Source organism: Platalea leucorodia (assembly GCF_965183815.1).
Source record: "Platalea leucorodia genome assembly, chromosome: 4".
Taxonomy (NCBI): domain Eukaryota; kingdom Metazoa; phylum Chordata; class Aves; order Pelecaniformes; family Threskiornithidae; genus Platalea; species Platalea leucorodia.
The window spans coordinates 31469162-31485309 of record NC_138826.1 but is presented as its reverse complement, the minus strand read 5'-3'; the positions used below and the strand labels follow the sequence as shown (position 1 = coordinate 31485309).

Below are 16148 nucleotides of genomic sequence, written 5' to 3'. Positions count from 1 at the left end.
AAAGCATCTGGATTTAATGAAATAGGGCAATCCAGGCCAGCTTGAGATACCGCTGTCTCGTACCTATTGACCAAGACCTGTGGTTGCCCAGGGGTCTTTGGAAGCCGTGTGCGTGCCGATCTTTGGCAAGCAGTCCTAGGAGAGACTGACTCACCGCTGAACCCGAAGACCACTACAATCTGCAGAAACACTGCACAGACTGAAAAGTCTTTAGAGGACCCTATAGGTAATAGACCATCTGTGAGTAAACATAGTCCAGGGCTTGCACAGAGTGTCCCAATGCAATGTCCACTGTCATTTAAAGCTTTAAAAGCCTAAATATTTACCCAAGTACAAGCTCACAGAAAAAGCATTAGACTATTGCACTCTCAGTTACTGGGCAACCTTCAATAGTCCTTAATTATTTTGTACTTTCCATGGTTACCTCCCTGATGGTGAAATCTGCAGAGAATGAGCTCTTTAGATGCCGGTGCTACGTTTGTGGGTGATAGTGGTCCATACACCACCCTCCATCACACCTTTTTTTTTCTGCAAACCATTTCTTAGTCCATATTACACAAAAAAATGTGTAAAAAAAAATGTGGTTTTTATGTTCCCTTATTGCAATCACAGGCGACGTCTTCAGTGTAACCGCACCGGTTGCCACCGACCGCTGCTCTGGCCCAGTGCTGGCAGCAGCACTGGCGGGGCAGGGGCCGGACTGCCTGGACGGAGGGACTGCCGGAGGGCGTCCACTGAGTCAAGAGAGGAGAAGAACCTTTGTCCATCTGGCCATGGAGCATCAGGAGGCAGCTCCCGATGCCCAGTCCCTGGCACAGGGATGTGACACAGAGCCCTTGCTGCTTCAGCACAGATCCCAAGAGCCTGATCAGAGCATTTCACATCTCTTGTCCCGAGGGCGAATGCTGTGCCACAGGCACCCGTGAGTCTGAGTCACTTGCTGGCAAATGTTTCTAGGTCTAAACTTCAGCGCTTTGCTCCACAAACAAGGTCACTGCCTTATTCACAGTGCTCTTTGGCCTTAGAATATTTGGGGCTGGCCCTCCTTCGTGCATCGCACAGGGAGCCATGTCCTAACCCAGGACCGTGTCTTCTCATCCCACCTAAAGACTCCAGATGTTTTGTAAAAGCAAACCTGACATCCTTAATGCCCCTACCAGCTCACGTGCCATCAACCCTAGAGACACGTGATGTTATCCAACACCTGAGTTCTCAAATTTCCCAAAATTTGCTTCTGGGTGTGCCCGCAGCTGCCTGAGCCGTGAAATGCTGAGCGAAGGGGATTCATGTGCCGGCCTGGCCGGGCTGGCCAGCGCGAGCACCACCTGCCCCGTGCCCCACTCCAATGCCCCGGAGACCTTCCCAGGGCGGCTGCGGGGACAAGCAGCCACCCCATCTCCTCTTTGCAGCTCAGCAGGGCAGGGGCTCAGGGGGCACAGATTTTACCAGACTGCTCGAAATCCACCTTCAGCTCCTTCCTTTGCCCAAGAAAACATGAATCCTCATCTCAGATGAATGCTTTGACTATCAAGCCTATGGGTTATCAAGAATCCAGGCTTTCTGAAACATGTCTTTGTGGTTGTAGTTTCCCGTCATGTGGCAAAATGCAAAGGTGATTTTTTTTTTGTAAATCCCTGCCGCCTCTCCCCCAGCCCGGTGCCCATTGCCAGGTTTCCATGCACTTTCCAGCCCCGGCCGTGGCAGAACGGCCCAGCCCATGTCCCTGCCCAACGTCACTGGGCTTGGGGCTGGGCTGGGCTCCGTGCCACTGGGGCCAACAGCCCTCAAAAAGATTTGCATGAGCCATTTTCACTTTGCTCATAAGCTCTGCCTTTATAGGTTCTTCTCCTGCTTTGTGTCAGCCCCTCAGCTGCTGCCTGTACCACAGTGGTACACATACACGCACATGCATGCACACAAGTGGTGCTTGTCCAGTTTCCCATTTGCCTTCAGAGAGGAAAACACCAGGAATTTCATGCAAACAATCCTGTTTGTTTTATAAGTAGCTACTTCTTCCCATTTATTAACACTTCACATATATATTTTTTTATTGCTTTCTTTGCAACTCCCAGACCCAGCCCAGGCAACCGGGAGCACCCTTGGAGCATTTCTAGCCTGCATGGTTAATTTCAAAAGCTGGGAGAGCAGATCCTATGTAAAAGCTGGACAGCAGAGAACACAACTGTTGAGCGCTTTCTTACTGCTCTTCTGTTGGCCTTGGCACCAGCAGCCCCCCCAGGGCCTGTCAGCATCAACTCACCCTGCCTCAGTTTCCCCCCAGGTCCCACTCTCACGCCTTGTGGCTTTAGCTGCTCTTTCATTTCCCATGTCTAACTTAGGCAGCATTTATGAAATACAACGTCCTTTGTCCTTTAGGACTAACCCTCTGCCTTTTTACCTCTTTTCCCAAGTCACCCTTTTTGCTGTTAATCAGGTTCTTGCTTCCCCCTGTGGCACCCCCCATGTCCCTGCCCCCAGAACCCCCAGGGTCCTCTTGGCCCTCCATGGGCGGGGGGGTGCTGCAGGGGGCTTTCCTGGTACAGCCGCAGCTCGGGGACCTGGGGCTGAGTGATGGGGCACAGACAGGACACAGGCAGGACATGGGCGGCTGCTGCGGGACGCCAGCGGGTGCCAGGAGGGAGCTGCAGCCGAGGCAGTGCCAGGGCTCGTGGGGCATGAGTGCAGGAACAGCTCCCTGCTCGTGAGGATACCACGGAGAAACCGCCCACCATGAGACGGGGCAGCATGTCTGCAGAAAGAAACTTGTCTTTCTAAATGTAACACCAAGAAACATAAAGTTGAATAAGCTGTTGCTGTGTTGGATGCTATTCTCCATATACAGCTGATAGGTGCTGGGGGGTGAAGCGGCCGTGTTTGCTGCATGCTTTGACTGTGTTATGCCATTACCCCATGACCTGAAAAAATGTCAGATGACTCCCCCCTCCTCAGCCTCTCTCCTTCCCAAAGAGCAGCAGCAGCGGCAGCAGTAAACTGCAGCAATAGGAAGGTGACCTGGGGAGCCTCGGCAAGCCAGGCCGCTCCCCGCACCATTCCCCTCATACTCCCGGGCCACCACGATCACTGGATTGACGATGTTGGAGGGTATATCCCGGCTGCTCCCTGGAGTCTCTGGTTATGAACGGATCTATTGTCCGTGATGTTGCCCAGTGTCTTTTTGGAGCTGCCAGCACTGTCTGCTCCCAGAGCCTGCGGCGGCAGCGGGTTCAGTGGGGTTTGCTACCTATGGGACAAAAGCATCCTTCCTTTTGTATTTTAAATTAATCTCCTACCAATTGCATAGATTTCCCCTTCACTTGAAACCTTGCAAGGTTTGGCAAATAAGGGCCCTGCTGCAGGCTGGGCAGGGCTGGGCTGGGCTGGGGCAGAGGGGCCCTTCCCTGAATCCTGCCCGCACCTGGGCTGGGGCTGCCCAGCTGTGCCCAGGCAGGGGCTGGGGAGGCTATAAAGGGGCTGTGGGAGGGGGCCTGGGGGAAGTTCCTGGCTGCAGACCTGGTGCACAGGTAGGAGTGGGTGTGCGAGGCAGCTGTGTGCTTTGCAGGGAGGAGGGAAGCTGGTGGCGCGTCGTGTCGGTGGCACGGTTGCTGTGATTTCTGCCCGCCCTGGGGTGCTGTGGCTGCGTGGTGGGGGGATGCGACCCCACGGGAGAGGCTGCGACAGCTCCGAGTGGTCGGTGCTGGCAGGTGGTGGTGTTCAGGCAGGCTGGGGCGAGTGTCCCGCAGCCTGCGCTTGTGGCAGAGGATGCCAGGTTTTGTCTCTGCTCTTGAGCTCCTGTGCTGGCTGGTGGCTGAGCTTAGGATGTGTATGTGCTTGTGCCTTGGCAGCTTTAATCCATGTTTTCAGCAAGCTGTCCTGGCATTGATTGATCTGAGCGGCAGTCCTGGGCTTTGGCTGTGTGATCAGCCTGGCACAGGGAGGGGAGCAAGGCATGGCAAGGGGCATGTTGGTGCATGGAGATGAGCCCTGCGGAGCCAGCGGGAGCTGAGGCCCCGCTCTTGTTAGCCCTGGTGTACTCATAAGCAAAGTTCACTGGGATGTGTCACTGTGCTGGGATGGCTGACGGAGCCGAGGAGAGGCGAAGCAGAGGGGCAGCTCGTGTTGTAGAAAGCCACAGTGCTACGCACCTGCACCACCTCTGCTTATGTGAAGTTAGTAAATGCAGTTACTGAGACGTGCTGCTGTGATGACGGATGGCAAAAGCTATGGAACTGAGTGCAATCTAATGTCAGTTTAAATGTATAAGTGATAAAAATCCTGGTGCCTGCAGAAAACTGCACCTCTTCACTCGTCTTCTATGGTTTTAGTCTACATGTAGTAACAGAAAATGTGTCTTTTTTATATTTGAAAACTGTGGTGTGGTTTATGCTGTATGTTTTTACTTCCTGTGAAGCAAACATCACCTTCACCTGTTTGTAGGGAGTGTTGCAATGGCACGTACTCTCTCTGGCATTACAATTCAATATGTACCTGCAGTGCGTCGGTGGAATATAATTACAGTCATCTTTGTAATTTTATTTCTACACTCATGTTCATTGGGAAGTCAAAGCATCAGTGCTGGTGCTGTACCGATCTGCTCTCGTGGAAGTTGCTCATGAGCTAGTGATGATGTAGCTTTTGAAAAAAAAGAGTTGCACTTGCCGTACTGCAGCGTGGGAGAGAAGGAACTGTCATTCACTTTGCGATTAGGACCGGATGAAGAGGGGCATTTCTAGTGTCTCTTTACAATGCAAACAGTCACCTCACCAAATAAACAAGCCTGTTGCTGACTCTGAGTCTTGCTGTCTTCACACACCTCTCTCCCTGTCAGTAACTGGAGCAGCAGCCAAGCAGGAGTAGGAAATTGCAGTTTCCTGCAAGCAAGGCCAGCCGTGGGTAACTGAGGACCTTACAGGGAACAACGGGTGCCTTCTACCGCTCAGCTGCTGTGCAATGAATTTCCTTGGGTCAAATGTTGCTCTGAGTTATCTGAAATACTTCAAGTTTTTTTTTCTGCGTTGTAGTTCAGTTCTGAGTTTTGTCAACGCCCCTTGACTTGACGTCAAGGAAGACATTAATTTAAACCCAAAATTGTTATTTTCCTTCTGTGTTTTGTGAGCATATTCTGGTAGAATTTGCTTTCAGATATGGTGAGTAATCCCTTCCCTGCTGTCAGAAGATAAGATGATGCAGAGAAGCCCCTTCCCACCCCCAGAAAACCCTCCGCATAATATTTAATTGCCATAAAGTAGGACTTTGTGGGAAGAAAACAGAACTTTTGCTGCAATGCTGGAAGGGACATTGTAGAACTGTTGTTCATGAAGTGACATGTCTGGGATCAGGAGAGGTATTCCTAAGGCCTGCTGTGGTGGTAACCGTAGGCAGAAGATCAGATTGATGAATAAACCCCTTGTTCTGAGGTAAGGTACACTTTTTCCTCCCTTTTCAGCAACAATTACTTGATCAACAGAGCAAAAGCTCCTGTCCACTGTGTGAAAGGGCACAAAAGTAGTTCCGCTAGAAAGTGGGTGATCCCAGAAAAAAATAAGCCTGGTCGCTTGGCGTGAGAGCAGCTCCTGGCTGGCTGGACGGCATACAGGAGTTCTGTGAGAGGAACCCGGGTGGCATGGGGACCGTGTGCTTGGCGGCCTGCCTCCCGCCGTCCTGCGGTGCTGCACGCAGGCTGGCCCTGTGCCATGTCCCAGCCCGTGGGCTCTTGCCCGGGGAACAAGGCGGCAGCTCAGCTTTTTGTCGCTCGGGGAGGTGGTGCGAGCCTGGCGCTGCAGCTGGGTGCTGCCTGGGCCCTGGTGAGGGCAGGCCGAGGCTGCGGGGCTGCACCCCGCCGGCCCGCGCCTGGTGCCCAAGGCCCTGGAGGCCGCGCTGGGTCCTGCGAGTGTTTGCTGTGGGGACAGAGGGGAACGACACAAACCTTCTCTCTTCACTCTTCTGAGCCAGGCACTGGAAACAAGGGGTTAAAATGTTAATTATGACACACCACAAAATTATTATCTTCGTCTAACACAACAAAGATTTCATCAGATACTTTAAAAAGCAAGGTTAGCTCCTCCCATTTCTTTTTATAGCAATGGATTTTAAGTCCCACTGGGGAGAAAAAAAATGTGGGCAAGAATCATCTGAAACTGGATGCTTTTCTATGTAAGGTTTTGAAATGCTAAAGTTGATTTAAGCAATTCTTCAGCTGTGTGTTTTGCGATGCAATGTTTTTCTGCCCGGCTCATGACAGGCTGTGCCTGCCTGCATCTCCTGCCGCGGGACAGCTGTGGCATGCACACTGTTTACCAACTCCTCAACATGGAAAAAACAAAGCTTTCATTCCTGGGCCATGGAAAACTTCTGCTGATTAATCCACGCCCTCTCTCCGGGGAGGAAAATGTAATAAACACTAATGTCTCTTTACCCTTTTATGCCTCGTACATTAATCACCCAACAAGGGCTCATGATTTTTCCCCGTTCCAGTTTGCGTTTGCCCTGTAACTACTGGGAGGAGTCCTGCTTTGTCTATAAAAAGCTGCACTTTGCCAAACATTGTAATGGAACTGAATTTAGGGATTCACTCACCCATTCTCTGCGGGGAGAGAGAGGACTGAGCGCAGCCATGTTCGGAATTGGGAAGAAGCTTGCCGAGGAAGCCATGCAAGAAGCTGAAAGCACTGCACAAGTGGCAGGTAAATACAAATTGCTGCTTTCCCTCCTCTTGTGCCTTGGGTGTTAAAGTATGTGCCCTGCTCCCACCCCTGCAGCTGGGAGCAAATGCGTGTCTTAGGCATGAACTCTATAGATGCTGTCCTCAAGGGTGCAGTCAGTATGTCTTCTGATCTCCAAACCCTCTAACACTGTAGTAAATGAAGGACCCGTACTAACTACTGGTTTCGCACAACTTCTCCCACTCTGGGCGTTTATTGTGTGGGTGTCTAGATGATGCACTGAAGAGAGAAGAGGACAGCAGAAAACCAAGATGGGAGGCAAGGCTGCTTATTTAGGGCTTTGTTTTCTGACACGAACAGCCATGATAAATGTGAGTTTTGTAACAGTGTAGTGGATTACTTTCCTGAAGCTCTGAGGTCTTTGATCTGCTCAGTGCTGCAAAAAAAACCCAGGCAGGTAAGCCAGCTCTGCTCTGCTGTCAGTGCTCCAGCCCCGCTAGTGTCGCAGCTGCTCATTCCACCGAAAGCCAATGTGCAGTTGCAGGGGCTTAGGGCACCTGAGTCAAGTTTACTCTGCGGAGAGGCTTGCAGAATTGGCCCTGAATTTAAATAATGTGCCACTCACTCAGATGAGCCATTGTTAGTGAAGCTTTAACACGGAGATGTGCACTGGTGCAATCCCTGACATGTTTGTGCTTAGTGTAATACGTGAGCTGTGGAGACTGTTTTATATTTCTTTACATGACATTTAGGTAAACTCTCGAAACCAGACATTTTGTCCATGACTTCATATGCAGTAGAAATATTACTTGCGGGTTATGTGCCCAATGAAGCAAGTGAAAAGCCTGCTGCTACTTATTTACCATCTATCCTTGGTTAAGTTTGCTAGGAAGATGAAAGATGCCTAATCCCACACCCACTGCCCCCTTTTCCAAAGCTGATTCTTAAATCAACTATTTTTATGCTGAAGCATGAAAGGGAAACACCAAGATGTGGCTAACTGGAGGGTAACAATCAATTTTTGTTTTCAAATGAAGATTTCTTCATTTTGCTTTTGCTGCATAGCAGCCCTAGAAATGCATATTCCTGGAGGTTTTCTGATGTTCCTAACTTTTTTTAACATTGTGGAAACATTTTCTATGGTTTTCTATGCTAGAAGACTGATGCAGATGTTTTAGAAGTGGTATTTGTAATCTTGAAGGAACTGAGTAGTGATCTCAATGTTCAGCTGATTGAACTGTTTAGGAGTCAACAAGCTCTAAGAGCAAAGTTTTTAACTAGTAGCAGCCATTCTTCCCCTTCTGTCCCAAGCACTTGAAGCTGAACCAGTTCTTCAGACGCCAGCGGTCTGAAGCTCTTTGCCTGCACCCATCTTCCTGGCAAGTCCTGTGCTACAGCACAGCCCTTCCAGCTGGAGCTGGATCCTGGAACGAGATCAGGAGCTCCCAGGCACTGGCCTGACTTAGTGGCCGCTTACTTCTGTGCCATCAGCCTGTACCTTGATGACAGGCAGCAAATAAATACACAACATGTAATGCTGAACTTGTGTTGCATCACTGCCAGTACTGCACCCACTCCTAGGAGTATTATAAAGAGAGGTACCCTCCAAATCCCCATGTAAATGAAAACAAAGGGGGATTTAATGCTAGTTTTTAACTAGAACAAGACTGTCCAACTAGTGGCTGTACAACTATTAATTACCTCGTCTCTGAACTACTTCTGTTGTGCCTGCATATGCCCCGAAGGCGCAGACCCATGAGCCATTGCTAAGCGCAGAGTGGCACAACTGGGCTTCGCAAGTATCTAAAATTAGCACCTACCCCATGGTTGCTAAAAGGAGCCATGAAATCGGCTGTGACTCAAGATTGCTATAGGAAGCATTTTCCTTAACTGTACTTTATGAGCAGTGTATGTCATTCATGTTAGGAAACTGCAGCAAAAGCTGACGCATGAGGATAATTAGCGTGTCTCTTAAGCAGTAGAAAGTGTCCTATAAACCCAAGGTGAAAGAGGGCACTGGTTTTTACAAGACACTTAACAAAACAGCTACTGTTGAAGAGCCATTCAATCCAAGCCTGGAGACCTTTGAAGGTTTAGACACTCCCAGTCCACTTAAATGTCTTTCCTCACCCTAGCACTTCTCCCTCATGCAATGTCCATGAGGAATCTGGCTTGCTTGGTCAGCCCCCCCCTTCAGTGTCTGTTGTGCACAACACATCAATGTTTTTTTTAAAAGGTAGTATTTGGAGCCAGGAGGAATAAAAAAAAAAAAATACAGGTTCAACTGAAGACCATTTGCCTCAAACTTTTATTTGATTCTTGTGAGCGAGACTTCCCTGATCATAGCTATTGGAGGCTGATCATCCAAATAATCACTACTTTCTAGGGTGCAGTTCCTCCACTTTAAGACAATACCTTCTCTTGCTCTTCATGCCTCAATAAGTCTCCTCCATTGAACATTTCCATGCCTTTAAAACTAGTCTGGTCTCTTACAGAATAAAATTTTCTCTAGCTACAAGAGAAAGTATTAGACTAATCATTAAATTTTGATGTGCTGCTCTTACAGCATGCTGCTTCAGACAGTGAGCATCAAGCTTTGAGGTTGGTGGGAGAATCTTTACCAACCAAACTGCCCAAGCCTGCTCTTTGCAGATCCTAGCCAGGTTCAGTAAAAGGAAAGCTTCATATTGCACCTGATTTTCTACTAGGGTTTGTTTACTGACATTGTATATGACACAGATTGTAACTTCCATACTCTTCACCTGTACTGAGACATATGATAATGTGGGGAACTACAGCCAGCTTCCTAATAGCAACTCTCTCCCACTAGACCAGGGTGCCCATCCTTATGGAAAAATTTTTCATCTTCTAGCCCTGGAACATTTAGTGAACCCTTCTAAAATGTGATTACTGCATTTAGGGGAAGGGTAAAGACTGCTTGATTTACCCTTGTTTTCCTCCTAATTCCAGTCAACACAGTGGGCCAGACGGTGCAGCAAGCAGTGGAACAGGCTAAGGATGCTGGTCAGAAAGGTACGGCAATGTTTCCGTTTAGTTCAACAATGTCATGTCAGTGAAATCCCAGATCGGTCCCCCAACTCTGCCTTGCCCCTTGTCCCACACCGGGTGGGAAAGGGAACGGTAGTGCAGCGATGCTACAGTTAGTTACCTTTGTTTTTCTGTTTTAAAAGCTGTCGAGGAAGTCTACAAAGTTGCTGAGACCGGTGAAAAAGCTGTAAAAAATGTAGCGAATCAAGCAACCTCATGGGGCAAAAGCTTTGGACAATGAAGATAAAAATGTAACACCACTGAAATTTTTGTAACAAGTTTCTACTACATGTACTCTTAAATAAAGAAAATACTTACACTCTACCTGTCTTGTATGTATTCCTTTGGAATCCTTTGGTTACACATACTAAAAAAAATTTACAATCGTGGGTCTCGAAAGACTGGATTACTTCACAGAGTGGACAGCTAAAGCTGTGCTGCACCATTAATGCAGATAAACACTTTTTTTTTATGAGCTAAGGGATGGCTCGGAGTGGGCACAATGTCAAGCCAAGGACTTGAGATTTCGTCTCTCTCCCGTTTTGTCACTGAGTGCAAGTCGTGATCGCGTGTGTGCAAGTAGCACGAGCTGAGCACCTAAACAGCCATTACAAGACAAGGTAAGCACCTGTGCGCTGCTGGGACTGTGCTCGTACTTCTGGTATTGTCTGTAAAATTGCATTTAGATACTGTACTGATGAAGACTCGAGTGTGTTTCAGGTGTACATAACCACTGTAAAAGAGCACTGTGATACTCAAACTAATGCTAACAGCAGAACAAGGCGTTACTGCCAGCAGAGCACTTAGCTCACCACTGAACTGCTTAACACTGCCTGAGCTGGATCATTGGTACAACTTCAACAGCTCTGCACAGCGGAGTAGCGATGTGTCATGCAGCACACAGTATGGCAACGGAGTCATTTACTGCATTTGCAGGGCTCCTGTCAAACACACAGATGTTCAGTAATTGAGCAGGAGCTGGAAGAATGAGAACTGACCAAGTTTGAGCTGTAAAAAAACAAAACCACACCAAAAAAACCTGCATACACATGAACCTAGAGTGAGTGAGAAGGGAAGAAATTACTTGCTTCTGCAATGAGTAAGGAATCTGAGATTACAGACTCACCAATTGCTAACAGAGTAATTTAGAGATCGCTTACTTGGCATCTTGAAATCACAGCAAGAATTACCATTGCTCCAATGCTTCTTTCTGGTGGTGACAGTTGCCATCAATGAAAACAGATGTAGGGCTGGGTTCTTTGGTGGGATGAAAAATGATTGTTCTACTTGTTGTTCTGTATGATAGAGATATTTTTGCATTTAGTAGTTTGCAGGAGGCCTGTAACCCCAAACATTGTAGTTGTCATCCTTATGAAAATAACTTGTAGCTTCAGAGTTGGCTGAGGTGAAATCTAGTCAACCTCAGGGCTCATTTCTGGGTTTGGTAGAATCATACCTGCTGGTAGATCTGCTTTCTTTCAAGATGCTCTGGAAAAAGAAGTGTTAATGTGTGGGTGTACAATAATATACGATTCTAATGAATTGGGGAATTCAGGTGTTGTGCAGCTTTTGGCTCTTTTTTTTTTTCCTTCAATGTGGGTAGAAGGTAGAAGATACCCAGTTAGCTATCTATGCCAGCTTTCCATATGCTCCACCACTGAAAGGGTCTCATTTTTCAAGGCAAACTAGAGGTGCTTTACTAGCTAGAGAGAAGGAGAGGAAATGTCGGCAGGGGGAGGAAGTACAAGAGTAAATTAGCCAAGTTTCTTCATTGTTACTGCACTTGGCTTTCAACAACTTTGCTGCCAGATAATGCAACTCAGCTTTTAAGGTTCTTTTTCTTTTCAATAATACAACTATTTATCTGTGAGTTTTTAGTCTCCAAGTTTTGGTGGAAGTAGGTTACAATTTGTCAGAGTTGAACTGTTACAATCTAATGCTTACATAAAAACTACACTGAAAAATATCATCCAAGATACAGATCTCATGTTCAGAGATCCACACTTTGATCACAGCAATTCTTTCATGCTCAAAGGGTTCTCATTCAAAAAAAAAAAAAGCCAGTGTATATATACACTGCACTTAGGTGATCTATAGTACTTTTATAATCACAGATATGAGCATACATGATGGAGTAAGCCACTAATTAAATGCATTACACAGGTTTATTGCTCCATGCTAACTACTAGAATAGTTCTTCACACAAATTTGAGAGGACACAGTAAAGACCTGAAATGATTTACTGAATACACCCAACTTCAAAAGCCTTGCTGACAGGCAAGTTCAAGAGAGAGAGATCTGTATTAGTGAGCCCCTTGGGATAACCCAGGGACAGGATTGTATCAGTAGGCATGTAATGAATAAACAAGAAGTGTGCTGTGAAGATTCACAGACTGACTGTAACTATGGAAAGCTATTGAATGAAATAGAAAACAGTAATACACCAGCATAGTAGGTTTGGAAAGGTCAGCTTTAATAACTGCTCTTCTCTCCAGGTTATGTCATGCAGTTACAAAGTAGTTAGAAAAAAAGCATGAGTTTCTGGGAGGGACTAGTTGTCTTTTTAAAAAAAACATTTATATTCATTACATAAATAATATCTGGCACTTCAAGGGGACTCCACTGGACAAAAGCCTTACACTTTAAAAACTGTGCTTGATCCAATATTGTGTTGAGGTCCATTTTGTTGTACTCTAATGTTCAAAACTTTCAAGACCTCCTGATGACAAAAAAAAAAAACAAAACACAAAAACCAGGCTGCATGTGTTAAGACAGTGGATTAAGTTTATAGCTGCATTCTAGCTCCTCTATAGTTTGGCCAATGATTTCTGGGTTGAGTTTCACTTTAGTTGTTCACTGAGGCAGTATCTAATTTTCAGAAAGCCTCTGAAAGGGCAAGACTGAAAAAGAATTCCAAAAAACCCAAGTATGATTGCTTACCAAATTCAGACTATCCCTTTTTTTAAAAAAAGGAAACAACCTATAGTCAGAATAGTTACATAGATACTTGATTAAAAACATAATGAGAGTTGCTTGATAGTCTCAGCTTATAAAAATATTAGTCTGTCACCTCTACATACTTCATGGTGATAGTCAAGCTAGCTTGAACAAGCAATAAAAGGCAGTCCTATTAACAGCAGCACAGTTAAAGAAAAAACATTGCCTAAAGAGAATCAGGCCTGAAGCTTTACTACAAATAAAAATTAGACTCCTATCGAAGTTAATCCCTGCTGGAGGCCCATTCTTCCTTTGACAATGCCACAGCATTGATCATACAAGGCCTTACTGAAAGTGCCAAAGCCAAAATTACATCATTAAACAAAAGTGCATGAAGTAATAATGAGCTAAGTGCTCATCTAGTACAGTATCTGATCTGAAGTCTGAGAAGTGGCTCAGGTGGCAACACCACTCTTTCATACATAAAATGTACCATTTTGTTTTGTAGGCAGAATACCCAGAATAGCCCCCACAAGTGCAGATGAACGGTTATCTTCAGATACATATCTGTATACAATTTCCTAATCCATGGATTTTTATTGTAAAAAAAAAAAAAAAGACTAGTTTGGACTGAAACTAATTGAGAATAGAATCCACTATAATGTCAGAAGAAAAGAAAATTTTGTGGTTACATGTAAACTTGTGATAAGCTTTTTGAAGAAGAGGGTACATAAATGGCGAGAGGGACGGGATACAATAAGGAGCGGTAGTGGCCTATTTATGTAAAGGTCAGGCCAGCCTCATTGTACACTTTGAAGACTTTCTCAATTGCATTGACATAGGCAGCTGTTCTCAGGTCCAGACCCAGGTTGTACTTCATGGCAGTACGCATGATTTGCTGAAACAGAAAAGGTCACATGAGATTTCTGCAAGTTTCTCCATAGGAGCGACACTAGATTTTACTTAGAGGATCTAAGTTAGGAGTATAAGAGCTGCTAGATTGGTATCAGAGCTCAGATCCTTTGAGGACCAAGTCCAAACTTTCTTGATTCCTCTTATAACTAAGATCTGAAAAGGAAGAAGATCTTTCCCAGATTACCATATTGCCCCTTTTCAGGTCTTGGATCCACATGTACACCTCAGATACATGGAGAGACAAGACGTCTCAAGTAGTCTTTGCCCCACTAATTAAAAATACTGCCTAAAGGGATTAATCTAAAACTGCTGATGGCAAAGTAAAGCACTCTTAGGTACGTGTCCCAGATTAGTCAAGTACAAGAGGACAACTAAAAATTTTCTAATTACTACAGCTTCTACTAGAAAATACTTCCTGACTTCACGTACTAATCTCTGATGTTTACTACACTTACTTAAAGTTGGCCATCCTGGCACAGAGCAGAAATACCTCATACTCACAGTGACTTCCATTATAATTAATTGTTTATCTACTCCTTTAACTGAACAGAAATTCTGTACCACACGTTCAAACACTGTTGCAAAGCCACATATGTTTTTTCCTGCAAGTACATGTCTTAATGCAGTACTCACCCGGGCAGAACGTTCCATTGTATAAGCCAACCCAGAGTGGACGATGTCCTTCTCAGATGCACCCTGCAACAACAGGAATAAAATCAGGGTTTAATTCAAAACACAATAAGGTAGTAGTCATATATTAGGGACAATGACATGTTGGATTCCCATAATTACTGAAGCTTGCTCACTCATTTTCTTCTAATGACTGGTATAAGAAACTAAATCGCCTTTACTGTGTTACTTGAAAAGCTAATTATAGTCAATTCAATTCTAAAACCTCAGACGTAAGCACTGGAGTCTTTCATATGCCTAGCTTCTAGATGCACGATGCTAACATTTTTTTATTGATGTTGTAACTACTGTTTTCAGCCTTCAAAACACACAGTAAATGTTAAACAAAAAAAACTCCCAAGAGTTAATAACCTATAGAAAACTACTTCCAATTGTTTTGAAGACTGTCAGGTTTTAGGAAGGGCACAGATCCCCAGTTCATATACCTAACACTGTATTAGCCCTGAGCAACTCCACAATAACTTTGTTGCCATTAAAATTTAAATACACAGAACAATAAATAATTGAAGATACTCAGTCATTCTAATTCAGGCTATCAGCTGTAATGTTCCACCATCCTGACTGTTGTAATTTACTAATAATTTGTGACCTGGCTTCACAAAATACATGCTTTTCCTCAAATATCAATTTGGGCTGGATGTAGAAATTACTAGGCCAGTTTCTACAGCTTGTGTTTAAGCGATCACAGCAATCACTTTAAGCCACAGAACCTATTTACCATGCTATTAATTTAGCCTAACATTTATGAAAATGCTAGCACCACACTGGATCAGGCTAAAATCTATTTTTATCATCTGACAGTGACCCGAGTTTACATGCATTTCCCCCAATTTCTTCCTAAGGAAGCATGGTTTAATGTGTTTCACAACTCTGGATGTTTTCCCCATCTCCTCCTGAACTTGTGTTAAGAAAACAAACCAACCAACCCTTTTAGCTTCCATACGTCCCTTGGCAGGGTATTCCATACATCCCTTGGGAGGGTCTTCCACATCTTAACTGTCTGCTGTGCTAGGAATCATCCCTGTTCTTCATTCTGCTCCTCACTCCGCTGGTTTTGACAGCACCTCGTTCTCCTTCACCCTTCTTTCCAGTGAACAATCTATCCTTACCCATCCATTTTCACTCCACTCATTCATTACCTCCAGATCTTCCATTTGAATGCAAATGGATGAGCTCACAACCCATCATTTTATATGAAAATTTCCCCACCATGTATTGCTATGCATTAGATGATAATGAATTTTACCTGACATTTCTTTGCTCATTAATTCAGTCTTAGAAGAACATTCTACAATTTTTCAGTCAGCTCTTGTCTATAGTACAGAAACAGGGTACCAAACTGTCTGTGGTGTGGGATCTTGTTGAAAGTTGTTTGGAAATCCAGGCAAACTATATCAACAAGATCTCCAAAACAAATTCTGGTAATGTTTGAGGCAGTATTTCCCACTGCAAAACCTCCATAGACTTTGACAGCTAGGGTTCAAAGAAATTATGGAATCTATGTATTTATCAGGTTAGCCAGCAGAAATATCAAGTATTTCATAGCAAACAAAAGCATCAGGAAAAAAAAAAAAAACAGGTTTTTAAGTTTTCCTTATCGGCCTGCAAAAAGAATCATTCCCTGCACCCTCCCTGGTAAAAAAACCCACACATGGTTTGTCTAAACAATGAAGATAGTCTGCTGCTCTGAAAAACTCCACTATGCGAACAGCAACATGCAATCTTACACCAATTACAAATACAAAAGCATCTGTATTAAAACTATAGCTTTTTAACAATATTGGAGGTATTTTGTATGGGCTCAAGTAAGAGAAAGAAAAAATAGCTTACTTCCAGTATTCCTAAGCAGTTCAGACCATTTGCTTGCTTTATTTGTTTGGCCATCAGGCTAACTATGAC

At 45.0% G+C, this 16148-nt stretch overlaps 2 protein-coding genes across 2 annotated transcripts in view; one reads left to right on the top strand and one right to left on the bottom strand.

Moving 5' to 3' along the window:
• Positions 1 to 5292: 5292 nt before the first annotated feature.
• On the top strand, positions 5293 to 10023 carry LOC309589917 (uncharacterized protein). Its single transcript, XM_082310636.1, has 4 exons — positions 5293 to 5414; positions 6472 to 6680; positions 9630 to 9692; positions 9851 to 10023. Exons 1-4 carry the CDS (start codon positions 5323 to 5325, stop codon positions 9946 to 9948), a joined length of 462 nt encoding a protein of 153 aa, XP_082166762.1. The 5' UTR covers positions 5293 to 5322; the 3' UTR covers positions 9949 to 10023.
• A 2136-nt stretch (positions 10024 to 12159) lies between these two features.
• The window catches only part of GLUD1 (glutamate dehydrogenase 1), a 30548-nt gene continuing 26559 nt past the window's right edge, over positions 12160 to 16148 (bottom strand). Inside the window, exons 12-13 of the mRNA XM_082309536.1 lie at positions 14193 to 14255; positions 12160 to 13542 (exon numbers count right to left, since the gene is read on the bottom strand). Coding sequence (XP_082165662.1) covers positions 13423 to 13542; positions 14193 to 14255 — 183 coding nt within the window. The 3' untranslated portion in view covers positions 12160 to 13422. The remainder of the gene's footprint in view (positions 13543 to 14192; positions 14256 to 16148) is intronic.